Source organism: Lycorma delicatula, chromosome 2 (assembly GCF_047948215.1).
Source record: "Lycorma delicatula isolate Av1 chromosome 2, ASM4794821v1, whole genome shotgun sequence".
In the NCBI taxonomy this organism is placed as follows: Eukaryota; Metazoa; Arthropoda; class Insecta; order Hemiptera; family Fulgoridae; genus Lycorma; species Lycorma delicatula.
The window spans coordinates 224,591,694-224,616,107 of record NC_134456.1 but is presented as its reverse complement, the minus strand read 5'-3'; the positions used below and the strand labels follow the sequence as shown (position 1 = coordinate 224,616,107).

Here is a 24,414-nt window from a genome sequence, read left to right as displayed (position 1 = left end):
TTTGGTTAAAAAATTGACAATAAAATTCACTTAGTAATGTTTTAAGATCCAGGTTCAAATCTAGTCAAAGATATTTAACATTAATTAGATTAACAATAACATTTTGTTATTAGAATTATTAATAGTCAATTAACCAGTTCAAAAATTGTAATCAGATGTCTTTCTTAAATAACCACAAGCTAAACCTTCATCGATTATAAGACTATGTTTTTTTTCTTTTTATACTTATATTCTATTTTTTTCGTTTTCTGAGATTTAGTAGGAATTTTTCATCTAGTTGCACTTCTGAGCTCTGCTTACTAGAGATGATGAAACATGTAATTTTGTAGCAGCTGAAAAAATTCCAGGATAATCCAAAATCTTGTAGATGACAAGGATATTACCGTTCTGCTACATCATCAATTTGCCATAGTACAACTATAAGCCTATTATGAAGTTCAGGTAAATAATATGTATCTCAGTTAACATTTTTTCTCATTATTGTGTTTTACTTTGTTTGTTAAAAGATTTAGTTTTCTTCTTTTTTAGTTTAAAGTAAACTTGTACTTTTTTCATTTAAAACAAAAGAGTGGAATGAAACATTTGAAACTGAAATGTAATAATAAAACACCTGTTGTTAAAAAAGATACGGTCACAAGTGAATTATTTAATTTCACTCTACAACATAGATTTTATAAACTACTATATTACAAATTTTATTTATATTAAAATTACTTTAAATATGTTTTAGTACCAACAGATGTGATGTCAAACTCCAGACAAGGAGTGAGAGATGAGTTCGCCATATAATATTTATATTTTACATTATAGTTTAATTGCAGACTACATTAATTATTAAAAAGTAAATAAAATAAAGCTTACCTTAAATTTTTCACTCATTTCAATTATCAGTTTTGGTGATATCTGTTGCAAACAATCAAGCATATATTTTGATGGCTCAGCTGTACAACCAACAAGAGAAGCTAACCGTTTTGTTCTTTTTGCCACTACACCTGGAGCTCTTAATGCCCACGGGCAGTGTGATGAACCACTCATTGGTACAGCACGATGGAACAATCCTGTGAGAAAAACAAATTAATACTGTTATTTATACATACTTAAGAATAAAACATGTGAAAATAAAAATATAAAATAATCCTGCTATATTGTATAAATTTTACCTGCTTTCCTGTGACATCTGTAACAAATATGTTGAAATTTTAACATGTATGAATAAGAATAATTTTGTAAATATTTTAATGTATTCAATTTTAAATGTAAATTTTTTTGTTTATAAATTTAAAAGAAATTTAAGATACTTGCTACTGACATCCAAAAAAAAAGAAAAAACATATAAAAACAAAGAAAAAATTATATCAATGTCAAATTCTTGACTAAAAAATTATGATACCACAACTAAGAACATTTACATCAAACATTATAATTAAAAAGCACATTAATTAAAGTTACAAATCTTCCAAAGAATTATTCTTGAGAAATTAGATAAGTGTTACTATAAATGAAACTCCTTTCCTTCCAAAATATGAGTTATAGTATTTAAGTAAAATGCAACATATATTATATTTGAATCCTTCTTGAAGTCTGAACAATTTGAGATTTTAAAAAGTTAGTTTTATATAATATCTAAAGCCTTCAGTTTTATTCCTATTTAAGGAATTCTTTTGAGGCTTAAAATTCAAGCAATTTATTATATTCCTTAGTAAAATTTAATTTATTATTCATATAAATTTGTTCACTATTTTATGCACAATAATTTTCAATATTACCTACACCAAGGAACCCGGTAGCTTACCTGAGGAGAGCTTTGTCTTTGGAGATATGGAAGTATGAAGCAATGATACAGAACACATGAATCTATAAAAATAAAGATTTGGCCAAAACCTCCTATTCTCTCTGATCCAAATGCAACCCTTTGATATCCCTTTGGTTTTATGTTCTGATAAATCGAATAGAAGGACAGTTATCAATTTCAATAGGAAATTAGATCAGTGAGCAAATGGCATAATTGAGAACGACTTCAGAAGCAGATTTAGGCTACCTTCACATTTGTCATTTTCAAGAATGTATATCACAGGGATATCAACCCAATAAAATTCAATGGAAGTGCGGTTTGGGAATAGACTCTAACTAGATTGGTCAGAAAGACTGAAGAGATCAATCATTATCAAAATAATCTGCTGCAAGGCCAGTAATCAATACATAAAAGATTAATTAACCGTTTTAAGTATTATAGCAAATAAGCTACTTTGAGCCAATTTAACAAATTGATTAGAACTGAAGTGAATAAAGGAATGTTAATTTTAAGGTAAAGAAATTTAGCCTATTTTATTAAAACGGAAAGCGATATTGGAAAATTATGCAGAGTAAAGGAAGAATAGGAATAATACTGAGAGCAGACTAATACTGGAATAATACTGAGCGTAGTAGATGGAAAAATGTATTCTATAATAATATATTCACCAACTCAAAAAAATACTGAAGAACCTGGAAAAAATGGAATTTTAAACGGTTTTGCAAGAGAACATAAATGATATTACTATAAAAATAAAATACAATGAAGGAATGGAATGCTAAATTGACAAGAAATGATAATACATTTCTAAATCAAATTAAAGAAGGATGTGGAGCAGTAGTATTTAATGAGGGTCATAAAATGTTGAACACTAACAATGATTAATTTTTAGGGAACCCCATTTTACTTCACAAAATTACATTTTACGTCACTCATGAAGGAATGTTAAGCTGGGTCTGAAACATAAAATTTTTCTCAAATCTGCTACATATCAATTGCAAATATACAAGTACTCAGAAATGCTGAGAACATATTAATGAATACAAGAATCAGGACACATCAACTCAAAGATGAATAAAGCAAGGAAAGATGAGGATAAGTGAAAAAAGAAATGAGGAAAAAAGAATTGCTTGTGAGATTAGTTACATGGAACCGTGATAGAATATAATGGAAGGTATTAAGAACAGCCTAGAAGATTAAAAATGGGACTCAAGGCAGACTAGAGAGAGGGCAAGAAATTTAAGATGTAGACTTTTTGTTCACATAGTACCTTATACAAGACACTATAAATATTCTAAATGCAATGTATTCTATTTTGAATGATAACTGAACATGATAAAACAGCAAGTTTTATGATTCTGGCCAACTATGTGTTTGAACAAGGAAGTTATACAGTGCTGGAGGTTTCTTGAGAAGCTGAACAATCTGCAACACATATTTTATATGCTTATTACGCAGTATATTCAATGTCAAAGCATATGTGAATTACTGCAATCCAAATCTCGTAATCATTTATTATGCTTACCCTTTTCATCATGCCTTAATTTTTACTGTAATTCATCTCAAATTGGAATTTACATCAATAATAATAGTATTTATGGGTATTATTACAATGAAATATAATCCCTTATGGTCAATATCTGAAATTTACCGGTAGTAATAAAATTTGTTGCATTACTAATCCATTGAAAGCATGTTACCTCTTATATCCATCCAACCATATAATTTTTTATTTACACTTTAAAAAATAATATTAATCTAATAATTGTATTGTAAATAAGTACAATTTTTTTTTTTTTTACCTTTACTAAGGGGTGATATCATTTGATAGTGAACACTACCACCTCCTGCGCTATGCCCAGCTATTGTTACACTATTAGGATTACCACCATATGATGCAATGTTATTATGAACCCACTGAAGTGCTAAAACTTGATCTTTTAAACCATAATTTCCAGGCATTTCAGCATCTTCAGTACTAGCAAAACCTGTAAATTATTTAAAAAAAACTTTTTTTTCTTTTCTTAGCACATGATTATAATTAAACTGTCATTTATAACTTCATAAACAAAAGAAATTTATAAATTATAATATATATATATATATATATTTATATTTGTGTGTGTGGGCTGCATGTGGATTTTGTGTAAAAATATTTTATAATAACGCACAAATTGTTGTATGATGAATGTTTCATCACTATACCCTCTTAGAGTGTCACATATAGCAGTGCCACTGCAATTTCTTGCATTCCAGAATTCCATATGTGATTCTCTGCATGTCTGATAATTTAAAAATGTTATTTGTTTGCAATACTAAATATCATAATATATTATATATTTTTTATATAAAACTGAATTTTGTTTGAAAAAGAACAAGCTTTTTCTATATACAGGTTGATCAGTGTATACAATACAAATACAGTACACTCCTAGTCTCTGTAGCATATTAACAGCATCTCAGCTTTTCATTTGAAAGGCTTTAGGTTTAAATTTTGGTATAGCATGACATTTTTCATAAAATTCTTGTACATTCATATTCCTATGTAAATAATTTAGGCTTTTATAGTTAATTATTCATCATTAAATAGATACACTGTTTATATTATTACAGCTCAGATTTTCTTGACTGGATAATAAAATTTATAAAAATAAAAGTCAAGACATACCTTTTCTGCTTGACTGACTCAGGCAGAGAAGTTCAGTTTCAGCATAGCGTTTTTTAAAATACAAAATGTATAGGATATTAGGCTAAATATTATGTAACAACATAATTTTTCTTTTCTTTAAGTTTAGTTTTATTATTTTTTGTATTTTTCTGTATATTATTTGAAACTTATTAATAATATTAGTATTATTGTTGGTAGCCTAAAAAACTATTAAAACAAAATGTATTCACTTATATGAATGTTATACATATAAGTGAATATATTTTGTTTTAGTATTTCTTTAAATCTTGTGGAAAGAATTTGTCTATTAGGTAAAGTTTTTATAATACTCTTTAAAATATAGGCCAGAATAGCCAGCATTTATTTATAGATAAAGTTTAATTTATAATTTGTTAGCAGTAAATAAACTCTTCATCATTATAACAGCCCAAGTTGGTATTTTTCATTTCGTTACAATTATTTTCATTGTTTTTATACAGTTAACAAAATGTCTATCTCAATTAAATGTTAATTTGAAATGGATATTCATATTCTTACAAATATTGCAAACATAAACAGAAACTTTCTCGTATCAATTTTCAGCCTAAAGAAATTACCTAATTTTTTTCAATCATGATTATATATATATATATATATATATATATATAATATTATTATTATATATATATATATTCTTAACTCTATTTTTTTCACATTTTAATCAAAATTGGAGACATGAAAAGTAAGTAAACAAACTGATGTCTGCTGTTGCCTGACAGCAAACAAAAAATCATAACTTGAACACAGTAAAATGAGCAGTCATATAATGGTTAATAATGATATAATAAAATATCATTTATTTTTCTATTTAACAGAGTATAACTGAATGTTATTAAATAATACAATATTTCCTCCAGAACAATAACACATTATATTCAATACGTTATTCTACAGTTCAGTCTTTAACAATTTTTATTTTTCTTGGTTGGTAGGATTCTCCAACATAAAAATTCTGTTATGGAAATTATTGTTAAATTTGAATGTAATATAATTATTTTTACCCGAACTAGATGGTACCAAAAATGGATGAAATTTAGATAATCCAGCAAAGCTATATAAAAACTACTCACATCACATAAAGTGTAAAATACAGAAATATGTTTAAAATTATTTTATATGTACATATATAAATAAATTGAAATTTTACTCGTTAAAAAATAATTTTGAAAAAATAAATTTACAAAGTAAGAAATGCCCTACAATAAAATTACTGTGACAATGACATTATTTTTAAATGTATGAGCAAGCTGAGTGTACTAGTGTGGTTACAACTGCATCTTACACTTACATGTAAAACACTCATAAGCGCATGTGCATATACATACACACACACATACCTGTTGGATGTATAATCAATCTACAGTATTTAATTTACTGAGAAGTAAATATAAAAATCTAAATTTTGTAAAATTATTGGCTGTATATTTCATGACACTAAACAATTAGAAACCAAACCAAAATTACAAAATGAGGTTCTGAAAATTTGTAATAAATAAATAAATAATCTATGTTTTTAAAATATTATGATGTCAAATCAGTTTGAATAAAAAAAGTTATACTTTATTTTCATAATACCATTTATGTTGGTCAAAGCATTGCATATCATGTGCAATATGCTCTTAAATCTCAATGTAACAGAAGTTATATACAAGTTTTGTATAGAAGTTATATACAAGTTTTGTATATAACTTGGTTTTCATACTGCTAATTAAATTATAATCTATCAAAACTTATCAGTTATTTTATTAAACATAAAACAATGTGTTTATTAAGTACAATATAATATTTATTTTCAGTTTAAAGTTCGAGATGTATTATAGGTTTTTAAAATTACAAAATCTATTAAAATTTTAATTATTGGATTTTATAATCCTTTGAGTGATTCCACAGCCAATCAAGCTGAATTGGGTAGCTGATCATCGCTAAGTAAAAGCATTTTAGGACATGAATCTAGCAACATAAGTCCCATGTGTATCATTGTGAAACGAGCTAGCCTAAACTTTACTCCTGGTTTCTTCACAAGGTAGTGTCTTGATTTAGGGATAACTTTAAAATTACTGTAAATATATAACTTTAACATGTATAGAAAGCATTACAAAATATCCCAGCCCATGCACTATTTATTGAGAGAAATAACTCTGAAATGGAATAATTTATTATAAAATTTTTTTGTATATAAGATAAAGTGTGACAAAAAAGTATTTTGACAACAGAAAATAATCAGATCAAGATGTTGTCAAAGAAAGATGGGAGAAATAAAAAATACTCAAAAACAAAACAGAAAATTATGAAATAATATATAGTCAATAATTTTCAACAAGCTCGATGTGCTTTAATGATGACTGATAATCCAGTATGTATATATATATATATTTTTTTAAATTGTTATAAGAAAATAGCAAATGCAGGATCTATAAAAGAAAATATTGCAAATACAAGTATCTGAAATGTTTTAAACAAAAACATCAGATTGCTATAATTGTAGACATAAAAAGTAATTAATTATTTACCAAAAGCGTCAAGCCTATAGTTGATGCTCACTAAAATAACATCTTTATCAAGAAGAAATTCTGGTCCAAAGAATGTTGCTCCTCCATTTGTGAAACCTCCACCATGTATGTAAAAAAGGACAGGATATTTCTTTGGTATTGTGAACTGAAATAAAACATATTACAGAAATCAAAGTAGCAATTTTAAATTTTGTCTCGTCACTAATCGAGAGCCCATATTTCATCCCATAATTATTCGCTGCAGTAAACTATGATCTTCATTAAAGGAGTGATAAATAACACATGTAATCATAAAGTTTTTCTTGTGGAATCTGTCAGCTGTAGAGGGACACTTGTACTGCATATGAGTGTCTTGATCATGAACCACATTATTTATGTTATACTGTAAAATATGGAATATTTTTTCCAAATGTTTGAGTGTTTTATAGTAGTTACTACATAAATTAAACTGAAAAAAAGAAATCTGTTGATGTGGAAATATACTTACTTATTAGTTCACCAACTTTATTAGTAGACTTTATTTGAAGGAGCTGAATTTATGATAAATTTCAGATAGTGCTGCCCACTTTACCTACAAAAACTGGAAAACTAGCATCAATTGCTCTCTCAGTTACTTTCTGAGTTCAGAGAATACAGTAATCATTGTTGACCTGCCTATCTTAGAAAAAAGGAAGTGCTTATCTTGAATAGTAGCTTACTGATCAATGTCTGAACTATCTTATTTTGTAAACATCACAAAAATACAAGCAATGTGTTAATTTTAATTAATCAGAAAACCATATTATCTCTCTCACTCACTCTCTCTCTCTCTCCCATTAGTAATTTATCTTAATTTTCATAAGTTGGTTCTTTTGTGTCAATTCATATTATAAAAACAGTAGAAACTTAAGAACATTAAACATTTTTTTAAGTTTTAATAAAAACCTTTTTCTAAAACAACCAGTGTTAGAGAAAATATTATTTAGATTGCTGGAAGGTGAAAAAAATACAGTAATATGCTGAGGACTTGTTGGTTGGAGCAGAGATTTTACTTTGTCAATGTCTCCTCTACAAAAGAGGTCCTATGCTTATATTATGTAATGTCAAAATAATAAAAATGTAATAAGTATTTTTTATTTTAATAAAAACATAATTTTAAAAAAATACTCAAAATGTCTTTTTAAAACACATAAGTTCCGTTGTAAACTTGTTAATTTATATCACAAAAATTAATTATTTTACCTACATTGTAATTAACTTTGAGTATGGAAAAAGACTTGAGAGCTTTGTTTGATTTAAATGTAGTTTCTCTTCACTCTAATCTAAAAATGTTATAACACAAAATAATCAATATACAAACACTCATAAATATGATACAAAATATAGGTTTTGATATTAATTTGAAAAAAGTCTAGTTCAATCTTCAATTTCAAAAATTTATGACTATAGCATAAACAATTTTAAACTTATAAGTCAATTTTATAAGTTACGTCAGTAATCTAAAAGTTATGTTTTCTGAGAATTCACTGAATGTTTGAACAAGATTTAAACCAACTTTTTAATTTTCTTACCTGAATCACCAATTATTCTTTGGCTCTATTTCAGTCATTAATAAAGCTGTTTTCCATCAACTTTGATTTTGTATTCTGAATGAATTAGAATTCATTCAGAAATTAACAACATGCAAAAACACAGACCAATTTATAGAACTAATTTGAGACTCCTATTTTTGATACATATAAAAGAGCAAGATAAAAAAAAAATTATAAGCAAAATTATTTTTATAATTTTGCTAAAACCTGCAAATGTTCTAAAATAATTATAATTTCTGACATTACACTTTTAACGACATTAAAATTACTCACATTTGGAGTAAATACATTAAGATAGAGGCAGTCTTCTGATCCAAATATCCCTTTTATTCCTATGTTTTCACCATTCTGCATACACAATGGACAGTCCTTAGAACCATCTCGCACTCCTTTCCATGAACCAAACGGTACAGGATTCTGCAAACATGAAAAATAGTTAGAAGGGGTTTAAAATGCAATGATAAATTATCGGCGTTAGATATTTTAAAATGTTTAAATTAGACATGAATGTGTAAATTATATTTCCAAGAAGAGGATGCAAGCTAATTATGTCTGAACCGGTAAGTTGGTCCCCAAAAATACATAAGCAAAGATATTAAATACTGTCATTTCCAGAGAAAAAACTTAAATTTATCATTTAGTAAAATGATTATTAAAATATATTTTTAAATTATAGGAACAACCAAAAAAACTGCTAGGATCAAATTAATGATTTTAAAAATAAATGTTTGACGGGATTGTGAGTGAAGTAATAATGATTATTATAAGCAAATCAGTGGAACAACAATGGAACAACCTCCTGCCTGGATTTCATCTGATCTTAACATAAATAACCTAGAATAATTAAAGGTACAGACAATTTTAATTGAGATACATAAATGATATTCTTGTTGACAAAATTATATTTTTGTTGATGTATTTTTCAACAATGTTGTCAGTGAGATTAAATATCAGCTACATTCTATTTTTCTGAAAATTATGTTTTAAGATTACAACAAATAACAAACACATAAAATTTACCTATGAGACAGAAAGTAAATAACTTTTAACATTTTTTTGCTTTAAAATTAAGTAATAAAGCTAATAACATAACTTTGAGGTTCAAATTGTAAAAATGTACACTCATTTCACTGAATGTTCACCACTGATTTCTACGTGTAACGTATTTAATAGTTTTTAATGCAATGATTTACAGAGCACACAGTAATCATTTAATCTGAAACTTAACATAGAGAAATTAATTCTATTAAAAATACAGTTGAATTCAATCACTTAACCAGAGTATGAAAATTTACTAAAGAGGCTTTTACTAAAAAAAATTTGAACCAAAATGTACATCCCTCTGTGGTAAAAAATATTTTTTTTTAAAATCACAACTAATATTATTGTGTCCATATACAGGAATTAGCCTTGTCCACTCAAAAACTAGAGAATAAAATTAAACCGCATGAAAGAGTTGATATAGACTAATTAGAGTAAAATAGTAGAAAGATTTAATGTAGACTAAAGAACCATTGATTTATTAGAAATATAGAAGACCAAAGAGAAATTAGCAGTAGCCCAAGATTGCATGCAAACCGGTCACTAAATTAGTTTATTAAAAACAAAAGTTTAAAAAAATGTTCATAATAAATATGAATTTTTGGGAAACTAATTTATACCAATAGAAATAGAAATTTCATCGTTGAATAACTCTAGGCAACCGATATCTTATAGTTAAATTTATTCTAAAATCTTTTCTGCTACTTTTCCATCATAAAACATTAAATTATTAATCGTCTATTAAATTATTTTCGGTGGGGGAGATCTTTGGCTGATTTTCAGTTCACGTTAAAATAAATTTTTATCTCAAGAATGTGGTTAAATTTATTTTTACAGGGATTTGCATTAGGTTGTGATTAGAAATCTAAGTTGAAGTTCCAGTGATTTGACTGTTTTTAAACCGACTTTATATCTTTAATTATGATTCCCCAGAACAGTACTTGATGATCAAAAGTTGTTTTTATTTTTTAATTTTGTTCTGTAAACACTGGTAGAAATACTTATTTTGTTGTATTAAAAGTATTGCTGTGTTTCATTAGTATTGCATTGGACTGAAACACAATAATTAAGTTTTTACTTAGAAAAATAAATTTGAAAAAGGACATTAAGAACATCAATTTTACTAATTTAATGGTGGGAAATGATTAATTTTAAAATTAATTAAACGAAACTTTGGATCGGCAATTATTGTGTGATCAGTTAATATCAAAGAGGATTTTGAGTCCTTGAAATTCTGTGCGGGTTGAAAATAAAGAGATAACAAAAAAATTTTGTTGTTTTGCTTATGAAAGGGCTTAAGGAACTTAAGGGTATGTGAATGGGCAACCCCAAGAAATATGAAACTATCAAACCAAGGGGTGATATGTTTGCGGCACGCAGAATCAGATTCCAATTGTTGGCCTCCGTGGCACAAGTGGTAGTGTCTTGGCTTTTCATCCGGAGGTCCCGGGTTCGAATCCCGGTCAGGCATGGCATTTTCACACACTCTACAAATCATTCATCTGATCCTCTGAAGCAGTACCTAACGGTGGTCCGGGAAGTTAAACAAAAATCAAATTCCAAAGAGCAGTTGATGTGTTAACAAACTACCTGAAAATTAGATTTTATTCTTTATCTGTATAAATAGATAAATCTTTTATTATGATCGGTACCTACGATAATAATAAATTGCATAAATCACGTCAGGAATGAGTACTGTGCTATTCCACAGATAAAAAAAGGAACCGCTCCAGCATTTACCCGAATGAACCAAGGAAAACCACGGTTAAAACATTGTAATATTGTTTCTGAAAAAAAAAATTTTTTTATATTTTAAATAAGTTAGTGGGAAGTTTTTTGAATAGTTCGATAATATTGTCCTTTCTGTTAAACCGCAGTATTATGTTAAGTTAGACCAGATTATTATCTGGTTTCCCAGAGGTGAATATTGATATATTTTTAGAATTTTTTATTTTTAAGCAAATTTGGCCTATTCATAAATATAAACAGGGATAAATTAACATTATTTATATTTTAAATATCATTCTACACGATTAATACTTACAGCCCGATTTTGTATCTTGAAAACTCGTTCGGACTTTTTGAATAAGCACCACGAGATGATATTATATTTTATTCGAGAATATAAAAATAATACATATTTAATAATGATAACAAGCTCAGCGTTTTATTATTAAATCAAAGAAAAACGTATGATTTGATTTTGTTGACGAAATCAATTTTATCATCCCGTGAAAACAACCATAAGTTTCGCCTTGTGGACAACAGAAATAATATTGTTATAATTATTGGGATTTCTATCCACGTCTTTCCCTGAGAAGCGTAATGTCACGGTTTTTTTCCGTAAAGTTAAATGGTTTTCTGTAAAGTTAAATGGTTTCAATTCATTTAGTGGATAGTTTTTTTTTATTATTAATTACACTATTATGAAAGAATACCGAAGGAGGTTTAAATTATTATTATATGGCGAATGACACTCTAGGAATAAGCTTTATAATAGTGTTGGAACGTATAATATCGGTTTAGTGGACTTGAGATCACCTTGGACAAACCAATTTTGTCTTCTCATGAAAAAATTATTATAGGTATTAATTAACAATCGAAACAGGTATATTTTGCAAGTGAGGCTCTTCCAATCTTGTAACCGAAGTGCAACTTCAACTACACTGAAGAAAACGAGCTCTGTAACTGCAAGTAATTAAAAAAAAAAAAAAAAACAACAACTCCACGTAACTTAAAAAACAATAGTTTTTTATTCAGTTAAAAAAAGACACGGGAATACTGATTCTGAAATTATCAAAATATACGTAAATTTATTTATATTCAGTGTCAAATCTAAGGCCGAAGGAAGTAGGACTTAATTTTACTAATTCAATTCCTGTATATTTTGCTAATTGTAAAAAATTAATTTTTATGTAGTTTTTTATATAACTAACGTTAACAAAAGTGATTTATCTTTATCATTGATAATTTTTTTTTTTTTTTAATTTCATTATAATCTATTTTTGTTTATACATCTGTGTGTATGTATGTGAGTTTTGTTTATATATATATATATATATATATATATACATATTTATTACTTTAAATAACTGTTTATTTTAAAAACACTTCCTAGATAAGGATTTTGTTATTAAATTTAGTAACATTTAATGGTTTGTTTTTTCAATATCGTAACACGATAGTGTATTTACATGTATATAGTAATACATCTCAACAGCTCTCAAGTAGCAACCACAATCCTTATTATTAACCGAATGCCTATGACTATTGCGCAACCTTTTACAGTTAACGCGTTACTACATGTACACAGTATCGTATGTAGGAGTAACTAACTACATAATCATTTAGTAACGTATATACTATATACTACTATACTCTCTCACACACACAACACACTCTCTTTCTCTCTCTATCAATATATATATATATATTTTTTTTTTTTTTAAAGCCGCAAAGAACCACTTTAGTCAGAATAATTCAAGTCTTTTTTGCCGATCTTTTGGCCTTTAAGTTCTTAGATTTTACTTTCTCCCAATATTTAGTCATTCTTAATGATCTTGCTTTACGATCCTCTTCTGAATAAACCCTTTTTGTATAATTAAAAGTTCTTGCTTTAAAGTCGGTATTCGGATCTTTAATAACAAATTTTAATTTTTCGGATTTATTAAGTAAATCTTCGTAAGTCAAATTTAATTCTTGCACGTCTTCTTTAATTTCTTTGATCCACAATGGCGGATTTTTTAAAGACCAAAATCGATCGATAATTCTCTTAGTAATCCTATCCTGCGGTAATCTTAACAAGTGTGCGCAGAAAGAAATTCGCTTCTTTTTCATAATATCGATTAAGGGGATTCTAAGTTTTCGTATAGGCGATAATCTGTACTGATTTTCGTGTTTATATTTTTTGTTTATGCAGGTTCTAAGAATCCTGCGTTCAACTTTAAGCAAAGGTTCAATCCTATTTTTCAGATTTAATCTAAATAAAGTCTCGCTCGCGTAAGTAATTACCGGTTTAACCACAGTTTTGTAATGCCTAATTTTAGTGTTAATCGAGAGCGATTTTTTTTTTATAAGTATTTTTGGTTACTTGTAGCACTTTAAATAATTTATTAAGTCTTTCGGTTCGATTTTGTTTTTCGTTACGATTACAAGTAATGATCTCTCCAAGATATTTCAATTTTTCTACAAGTTCTACTTTGTTTCCGTTAATATTCACAGAATTAATAACTTAAGGATCTATAACCATCATTTTAGTCTTTTCGTAAGAAATTTTAGTCCAATTTTATTTGCAAGTTCTTCTATACATGTTATTTGTATTCTGGCTTCTGCGATACTATTAGCTAATAAAGCTAAGTCGTCGGCAAATCCTAGGCGATTTAAATTTAAGTTATCTCTTTTGTATCCTATGTGAATATTTTTTGGATTAATTTTAAACCGTTCGCGCATCAGAAATTCTAGCGCACAATTAAATAATAAAGGCGAAAGTCCGTCGCCTTGTCTCAGTCGGATTTTATGTAAAAAGGTTCGGAAAATTCGCCACGAAACTTCACTTTAGATTTTGTATTTGTTAATGTTAAACCGATCATATTTACCAATTTAGGATCCGATCCGAGATTTCTCAGAATTTTTAACATCGAAGGCCTATGTATGCAATCGTACGTTTTTTTCAAATAGATAAAAGAAATAATCATCTGTTTTTGCTTTCTATTATAAATATCTATAAGTGATTTCAAAGTAATAATTTGATCTGGACAACTGCGCCAAGGCCGAAAACCACCTTGGTAATCGCCTAGCTCGCTTTCTAGTTGGTCCTTAATTCTATTGTAAATAATTCTAGAAAAAATGTTATACGTATAATCTAATAACGAAATTCCACGATAATTGTCTGGATTTGTCTTGTCGCCTTTATATATATGTACTTTTTTTTGTCAGTAATCTCCATCAAAAAATTGAGACTTCAATTTTAAAAAGGAATTTTCATGATAAACTATTAATAAAAATTGGTGCGTACTATAACGTTTACGAGTGATAAAAATGAATTTTTTCGGCTTTTTGTTTATTCCGTTTATAAAAATAGATAAGATTCGAATTTTATATTCTAATTTCTATAAAATAAGTCAGATTTTTGTCTTTTTTAATTATATATTATCATACAATTCAGCAATACGTCTTTAGATATTCAGGAAAATTCTACAATAAGTCTTTAGATGTGGTTTTTACTGTAACATCACATTGTTTTCAATTGTTATAGGTCATAAAATAAAAGATGAAATCTGTCTTTGAAACCACTACGTCACATAAGACAAACTGCAAAAAGTGGATTCATGGCTCGTTTTAAAACTTGTTAATCTTTTATTAGTCCATATCAAGTAATCCAAAATAATTATCTGATCACACTTTTCAGCAGTCGATAAAGAATCAAAATACTTGATTTTACTAAATTTTTTCGCTTAAACCGTTGATTTAGTGGCAATGTAGCCCAAATGAAGTTCAAAACAAACAAAATCCCGTGAAGAGATAATTTTCGTAATTATTATATATTTTTTTTTAGTTTGTTATAAAAATTTCTGCCCTGCTGTTAACGTATTAAGGAGTTAAGAAGTTGTAAATAAATCTATTGTTACTATTTCCAAGGTACTTAATAAAACGGTTTTTTCATTGAAAAATAAATGAATAAATAAATCTGAACAAAATTTTAGTGAATAGAAAAAATGTATGAAAGAATAATATACAGTGTTTTTTAACACGATTAAATTTCTTTAACCTGTTAAGAAAAAGCTCTACAGTAATTACCTTTCTCTATATTCGGTTTATTGTAGCTGACATTCTGTAATCACGATCTGTTACTTTTATACGGATTTGAATAATAGATTGTGGATACTGATGTTATTTGGCGGTTGGGTTTCAATTAACCAAACATCTCAGAAATGTTCGACCTGAGACTGCAATTCGAACAGAAAACAGAGAGACATCCTGTAACAATTGGCGATGGATGATAATACAATAAATATTTTGTAGCGTGTAAAAAAATGCCACACCTGACTGAATTTCGAACCCAAAACCTGTAGATGAAAGAAAGTGATGCAACCACTCCGCCACGAAGATTTGCACATAATTCAGTGGAATTTATTTTTTATTAAAATCTGCACGAGTTAAATGAGCTAAGTCAACTTACGTGAGAATTTAATAAAAATCAAGTACTTTTTCTTATTAGAAATTCGAAAATAGCCTGATTATTTTTATAAGATATTAATTAATTGAGAAAAAGAAAATGTTACACAAACCGATCTACGTAGGTGAGCGATAACATTTTGGTCTTTCATCCGGAGGTCCGGGTTCAAATCCAGGTCAGCATGGTAATTTTCATATGCGACAAAATTTCCATTTCATACTCTCAGCGTATAAGCTTCGAGCTTATGTGGTCAACTAAAAACGTAGTAATAATTAGTCTTTGTGATATCTCACTAAAGATATAAGTAAGTCAAACACATTTGCAATTTTAGTTTTATATAAAATTCCATCTCTCATTTTTCACACTCTAGTAACTTTAAGACATCAGTTTACGAGTTTTACTATATTATTATTAATTACTTTAGCCTTTTAAAAATGAAATCTAATATATACAAATTATTACTTTTTTTGTTGAGGTTTTTTGGGGCATCGACTACTTTGGTCATTAGCCCCATCCCACTTTAGATTCTCATGAATCTAAAAAAAAAATGTTCAAAAATTTACAATTTCCTATAACTTCGAATCCAGAAAATTACTTCCTAGGCTTTCCTTTCGGCCATCCTTTCTTGCACCGTTTTTCCATTCTGCGGACGGCCTCAACTTCCGATGACAGTGTGTCTGAGGCCTCGGACATGGCATCGTCATCTCTTTCTGATGCCAATGACGTTCGCCGGCTTACATCAGGTGATGAAAGCTTCATCGGTGCTGTTAGCATCCTTTCTATAGAATCTAAACTAGCAAGCGATGCACTTTCCGCGACTGATGAACTGGATTCGATCTCTACTGCAGTGCTGGGTCCAGCTGAAGTAGATGTTCCCGCCGAAGCTGTTCTTTGAGCTTTTGGAGGCTCCATTGTTGCAGTTTTTATATCACCTGCGTCTGGTGCTTTTTCAATAATAACTTGCACCTCCATTTCGGTAGACTCGGATTTTCTTGTCACAATTTCTTTAGGTTTGTGACTAGTCGACGGAGTGATTTGTTTCTCTTTGTCAGATAAGTCAAGTTTTTTAATTTTTACGCTAGTTGGTGGCTTTACGATCGCAGATTTGGCTGGTTTTTTAAACGGCGCTGGTGCGTGTCTCATGTCAACGGCGTCAGTCCGGGGATGAGCCGTCTCATCTTTACTTTGTTTTCTCTGATGAGTCGACTCAATCTTTGAATCAATGATTCTTTCAATCATTGTCGCAAGACTTGGTGTCATCGTGTTAAGCAACTGCTCCACATTAATTTTAGATGTGGAAGAGGCAGCCGCTGCTTCTGCATAAGAAGTCGATGGTCGTGGTGTGCGCTGATTGACAATTTTCTTCGCTTCAGGATAACTGACCTTCTGAAGCGTTTTAACTTCCTGAATGGCTGTTTCTAATTTATATGTAGGACAGTTCCTTGAACGACAGTTGTGATGCCCTTTACAGTTAACGCAGATTGGAGGGTTTTTACATGGGTCACCCTCGTGTGTTTTCTCTCCACATATACATATTTCCTGCGCTTCACATCTAGCTGCTGTGTGTCTGAATCGTTGACACTTAAAACATCTCATCGGCTGCGGAATGAATGCCCGTACATCAAGCCGATGGATGCCAGCTCGTACCTTTTCAGGAAGATTCGGCCTATTAAATGTCAAAACATGCGAGGCCGAAGGAAGAATCTCACCATTTCTTCTCATAGTAAGTCTGTGACATTGAGTCACTCCCTGACTCGACATTTCTTGTATAATTTCTTCTTCTGTACAATTAAGAAGATCGCAACAAACAACAACTCCTCTGGATGAGTTCAGTGTGCTATGCGGTTGGACAGAAACCGCAAATTCACCTATCTTCTTCAACGCCTGAACTTTCTGGCTTTGCATGTCGTTGATGGTTTCGACATGCAATCCATTAAAAGTTTTACGAATTTCTTTGACAGGACCACCAGCACAATTAGTAATTTCTTTTGCGATTAAGAATGGACTAACTTTTTGAAAGTTTCCATTCTCCTTTGTAATAATTAAAAATCTTGGCTTAGGTACGCTATAGCCAAATAAACTTTTCTTTAATTCTTTACTGATTCTATCAGCATCTTTCTTTATCTTATCAGATTCTTTACTTTTTTCCTCTATATATATATATATTTATTACTTACTTTTTTCCTATATATATATATATATATATATACATATATATATATATATTAAATTTATATTTAAATTATTTTAAATGAATTATTAATAGAAATTTTTACTGAGTTTGATGTCCTGCGCTGCCCCTGAGGCACTCGAAATTTTATCATTTTTATTAATTGAAAATGATAGTGACATTGTTTAGTACTGCTTACATTTCTTAGATTTATTCTTTTATCACTTGACGCGTTTCGGAACCATTCCACTGTCAGAACTTATTGTACTCATATATTATATTTCTGGTAATCTTTATATAGCGTTTATTCAACGCTATGTTGACTGGTCCTATATTTGACGTCATACCTTATCTGGCATTCTTCTTGTTTATTTGTTATTAATGGTTATACTTATCTTTTTATCCTGTTTATCTATTTCCTAATTTCAATAAATTGAGTTCTTGAAAAGGACATCTGCTTGATTATTGGTCTGTTCATTTATGATCGTTTTATTGTTACTTTTTAATTTAAAGATATTTTGTTTTATTAAAATGTTCATTCTTCCTTTAACACATCTGTGAATTAATTTCGTTGATTCTTCCATTTCCATTGGGATTGTCCTAAGCGTTCGTTATATCTTACTTTTAATTTTCTACCCGCTTATCCAATGTATGTTGCATTGCATGAATAATTTTTTTTTTCAGTTATTGGCACTTCCACTTAATAAAATTTACAGCATCGTACCGTGATATAATATCGATCCGAAGGCCTGATTTGTAATGAGATGAGATAATTTACTGTAATGTGTACGCTAATTTTTTTTATAAATTAAACATTCCTATGTATATACCTACATTTAGGAGTTGAACAGTAAGTAAACTGACAACGGGGAAAATTCTGAAAAACCATACGTAAAACACAGTAACAAGGAAAAAGGAACAAACAAAAAATCCTTTAAGTTACGTGTTTAACATAATAAATCCAATTTTTTTCCTTTATTGTAATTTATCATAATTATATAGGAAGTAAATTGTTTTAAAATTATGTTCAGTAAGGCTAGGAAACAATATTTCCCATCGACATAACATACTCGTATATTTTACTAATTCAAAACCATAATAAACTCAATTTTTTTCTTTGTTATAATTTTTCATAATTATTTACAAACGTAAATTGTTGTAAAATTATGTTCAGCAAGCCTGGAGAACAGATTTCTCCCATCCACATAACATAGTCGTATATCTCGTTATTTCAAAATGCAATTTTGAATTAAAGACTTTCTTTTATTTCTACATTACATTCTAAAATAAATAAAAAAGGTTTTTCACTTTATTAAGGGAGTAGTAAGAGATGTTCTCTTATATAATGCGAAGTGATCGGGACTTAGAATTTCTTTATCGTTTAGACATAGCCCGCTATAAAAAGCTTTTATTTTAATTTTTTTTAAATCCCATAATGAAAAAATAAACCGGTTCATTTACTTATAAACTGACCGATTTCTTTTCGCATTTCACGTTTAATATTCCTTTTATAATTATCGTATAGAGGGTCTGCACATGTTTTCTCTTTAATTTTATTGTGACTGGTCTGCCTCATATTTATTATAAAAAAAAAAGCATTTAGGATGAATTTTAAGGTCATATATAAGTAGGCGGACCTCGTATATTTACGCGAAGGTCGCTTTCGTTTTACACCGATCCATTCAAGGAGTTTACTTCCTACCTACAACACAAACGTATGAAAGTTGGGTGTACAATCTACGGTCCTATATGACTACCTTGCCTTTCAACTAGAACGAGTCGGTTCAAATGACAATAGATTGTAACAATTTTTTTTTTTATGAGAAGTACGTAGGTGGAAGGGTGAAGCAAATGGACTAACAAGAAATAAAAAAGGAAGACTTGGATTGATATTATGGGGAAGGACGTGCATGGAATGTTGGAAGAGCTTTAGTTCTTCCAAGAAATCGGTTAGAAATCAACAGAGGATGATGAAAATTAGAAGGGGAAAAAGAACACCGTTTAAAAAAACAATAAAAAGCTGAAAATAGGGAAAAATGTCAATATTTCTTATTTAAAGCGGTAATTTACTAAATGCTAAATAAATTTGTTACTCCGGGTAATTGAACAGTTAATTATTATTTTTAATTACGTTTTATTATGTTTTAATATTTTATTTTATAGTTTTTATTTGAATAATTTGTCAGATTTTTCTACCTTGCTTGTTTAATCCGGTAAGAACAAAGTAGATTATGAAATGCACAGAACGACTGGAAGACAGAAAAAGTTTAGAATTTTGACAAATATCATTGTAATATATTAATTAAACAAATCATCATTTTTATTGATGATTAATTTTTAATTTCAAAATTACAAAGGAAAAGATAGAATATAAAAAAGGGACTTCAAATCGTGTAAATAAAAAAAAAATTAACGATTTAAAAAAATCACTTTAAATTGAATAAATAAATAAATATTTCAGTAACCTTCCTATTATTCATTCGGTCGCACGAAAACCTTTTAACATTTTATGTCCTCATAAATAGATTAACAGATAGTAAGAATTAATTACGCTATCATATGTTAATAATAGCGTAATTTCGCATTGTGTAGAATTATATTTTACTACATTAATATTACGTAATTAAATTGCTAAAAAAGACAATTCGCAATTATTAAAAGTTTTTGAGGGATAAATTTATTGTGAGATCGGATCGTTATCAGGCAATAGTTTTCATTACAGTGCAACCTTTATAACCTGAACCTTGTTAAATAAAATATCCTGATAATTGGGATTCTATATCTTTATTCTATTTACACATAATGGAAATTTGCTAACTCGAATTTCAATCCACTTTTCGATTGTTAAATTAGACTATTAATAGCACAACACAATTACGAGTAATCGTAACATAAATGGTTGGAACCATAGCATTTACACAATTGTACGTATGCATAATCAACCGTTTAAACATAATATAATCTATGTTCTTCAATAAAAGACGGGTAATTTTTTCCCCCTTTAAGAAGGGGAAAAGGGTAATTTTTTGAAACCCTTTTTTAAAATCCCTGCTTATGAAAAAATCTCAGGTTTTACCTCGAAAAAACGTAATTCAAACCAACAAATTTTAGACGATACTTAATTTTTGTACCTTAGAACTTATGATCAACGATGTATATCAATCCCAAAATGTTCCCTACACTCTTACTACGTAAATAATTTATTTCTCTTTACTATTATTTTTATTATTAATGGTTTATTCTTAATTATCCCAAATCGTTTTTCTGATAATCGACCCGTATTTTCCAATAAAGACCTAAATGAAAACTGTACAAAATAACATTTTTTTCTACTTTTTAACCTTTTTCTTTTTTTTCTTTTTCTGTTTAGCCTCCGGAACCACCGTAAGGTATTACTTTAGAGGATGATACGTATGAATGTAGATGAAGTGTAGTCTTGTACAGTCTCAGGTCGACCGTTACTGAGATGTGTAGTTAATTGAAACCCAACCACCAAAAACCACCATATCCACAATCTGGTATTCAAATCCGTATAAAACTGCTTTTACTACGATGTCAATCTTAGAACCTTACTACTTTTTAACTTAACTGGAATTTTCTTTACTTTTAAAATTACCAAAAATCTTAAATATATGTGTACTTTATTAACTGTATATTCTAAATAAAATTAATAATATTTTCTAAAAATATTATCGCTTTTAAGATTTATGTTCTTCCTGTTACCGCCTATTTTTCAAGAAATAAATACTTCAGTTAGCAGTGGTAATTGTCGTACAACACTGAAAAGCCTGCTTCTTTTTATTGTTTTCTTCAGCCCTCTGAATTGTTTTGATAATCTTTAATAATAATATAATATATAATAGGCTGTAATTAAGATGGTGTGTGTGTGTGTGTGTGTGTGTGTGTGTGTGTGTGTGTGTGTGTGTGTGTGTGTGTGTGTGTGTGTGTGTGTGTGTGTGTGTGTGTGTGTGTGTGTGTGTGTGCGCGCGCGCATGTGTGTGTGTGGAGAGAGCACAGTTTACAGCAATTTCAGACAAACATTGTCGAGATTCAAAAATCACAATTGAAACTATTAGTTTAATGAAAAAATGGTAAACAATGAATAATTAAGGAAATTGTATTAATAAATTGGAATATGTTGAACCCTGTAAGACTCTGTAAGAAATGTACCGGTTTAACATGAAAAGTGCAGAAGATGCTGGAAGAAGACAAAAGAATTATAGAGCAAAACATAAACTGTGAATAAAGGGAAGCAAATTTTTGGCTTAAAATGAGAAGGTGATTCCATTTGCAGAACATATCAGGAAATATTAGAAATAACTGAAAAATTTGATTCTAATTTATACAAGGACCAAAATCAGTAAAAATTGGAGTTCCGTGTAGAAGAAGAAGCGTAAAACATTTTATCAGAAGAAGTAACACAGGCTGTAAAGTCAATGAAAATGGGAACGCTTCAGGAACAGATAATAATATTACTGCTGATATGCTGAAAGTTGGTGGCAAAACATTCACTCAGCACTCGCAAAACTATACTCAAGGTGCCTCAAAAACCAAAAGATTCTGAACGCATGGAAAACTGTTGAAGTGATTCTTCTACACAAGAAAGTAACTGGAAAACCTGAAGAATTATTGCCCGGTAAGCCTCCTCCCAGTTATTTACAAGATTTTCACCAAAATAATAACAAAAATAATGCTAACAAAACTGAATGAATCACAACTAAAGGAACAAGCAGGCATCAGAAGCAGGTTTAGCAGAATGGATCACATCAAGGCTGTTCGACAAGTCATAGAGAAATATGAATATACCATGCCCCTACGTCTGTCTTTTATTGACTATGAAAAAGAATTTGATTTGGTAACAATGCAGCCATAATACCTGTATTACATAACCAGGGTGTAAACACAGTCTTCATAAACGTGCAAAACAATTGATATACAAAGAAACAAAAGCTATGACCTGCGTTAACAAACATAAAGTAGAGATAAAATATTCAAAAAAGATTAGAACAAGGTAACAATATATCAACCTGGCTCTTCTCAGCATGGCTTTTAGATGTATTTAGAAAGCTGCAAAGAGAAGAATAGGGCATACAATTAGATTGTGCATATCTAAACCAGCTGAGATTTGCAGATTATAAAGTTCTCTTCTCACAAGAACCAGAAGCACTAAGGCATATACAGGAACTGCACACGGCTGGTGAACCATATTGTCTAAGGATGAACCTTAAAAGAGTCACGTCATGTTCAACAAGTTTGCCGAGGAAAGAAAGATTTTTGTCTCTGAAGAAGAATTCAAACGCATTAGACATATCTTGACCGACAGGTACCAACTGAGGATGACACAATCAAAGAAACTGAATGAGTTAAGCTTGGGTGGCAGGTGTTCAGGAGACTTTACATCATTTTCAAGAACAAATTCCTCTTTTGCCTTAAAAAGAAAGTTTTCGATCGATGGATCCTGCCAGTCCTTACCTAAAGAAGCAAAACTTAGACAATAACCGTTCTATCATTACAGAAGCTGCAGGTAGTACAAAGAAATATAAATATAAATATAAATACCTTAGAGTAAGTATAGATTTTAATATGAAATGGGACACTCATATTGAATGAATAATTACGAAAACAAAATATTTACTTTACATACTTGTAAAGTTCTGAGAATATTGTCTTGATAAGCGATATTAACAACTTACTATTTCTTTTTACTTCCTTGTATGAAGTAATGAAAGTATTGTGATCACAAAAAATTTCAGTTTTCAGATTTCAATGGAAATATCCATTTTGACCATCCCTGAATCCATTTTGACCAGTTTCAGTGTGACATCAGTACATACTGCATACGTACGTATATGTACATATCTCACATAAATCAAAAACAATTAGCCATAGGATGTTGAAATTTTAGATTTAGGACTGTTGTAACATCTAGTTGTGCACCTCCCCTTTTAATTGCAATCAACTGAACCAAAGGTGTCCAAAAAACCCCAAAATCCCCAAAAATTTGGATTTTTTACTTTTTCTTAACTGCACTAAAGTCCTTACCGAGAGATTTTTATCAATATATCATAAGTGGTACTTATTTTCATTGGTTCCAGAGTTATAGCCAAACAAAATTTTAATTAATGAAATATTTGGATTTACAAGGGAAGGCAGATTGGTTTGAATCAGACTTCATCTCATTTTTTAATTGAAATATATTGTTTTATTAATACTTATTAACAAATGATTGTAAAAAAATTTACATTATATAATAACAATAAAAAAAAATATGAAAAAAAGATCAGAAGTTATCAGTGAAATAAAGTCTTTGTTCTTTTAAAAATGTGTATACTTAATTTAATAGGCATTATTACATACATATATATATATATAGAGAGAGAGAGAGAGAATAGATTTGGTGAAACATCTGATTATTTAATATTAATAGAAAATTATAATTTAGAATCAT

At 29.1% G+C, this 24,414-nt stretch overlaps 1 protein-coding gene across 4 annotated transcripts in view; it reads right to left on the bottom strand.

Annotated features, from left to right (window-relative positions):
- Window positions 1-24,414, bottom strand: part of LOC142319699 (esterase FE4-like) — a 79,623-nt gene that overhangs the window by 23,726 nt on the left and 31,483 nt on the right. For all 4 annotated transcript variants that reach the window (XM_075357269.1, XM_075357268.1, XM_075357272.1 and 1 more), the window contains exons 2-5: window positions 8,854-8,997; window positions 7,010-7,154; window positions 3,595-3,780; window positions 862-1,058 (exon numbers count right to left, since the gene is read on the bottom strand). In XM_075357269.1, coding sequence (XP_075213384.1) covers window positions 862-1,058; window positions 3,595-3,780; window positions 7,010-7,154; window positions 8,854-8,934 — 609 coding nt within the window. In that variant the 5' untranslated portion in view covers window positions 8,935-8,997. The remainder of the gene's footprint in view (window positions 1-861; window positions 1,059-3,594; window positions 3,781-7,009; window positions 7,155-8,853; window positions 8,998-24,414) is intronic.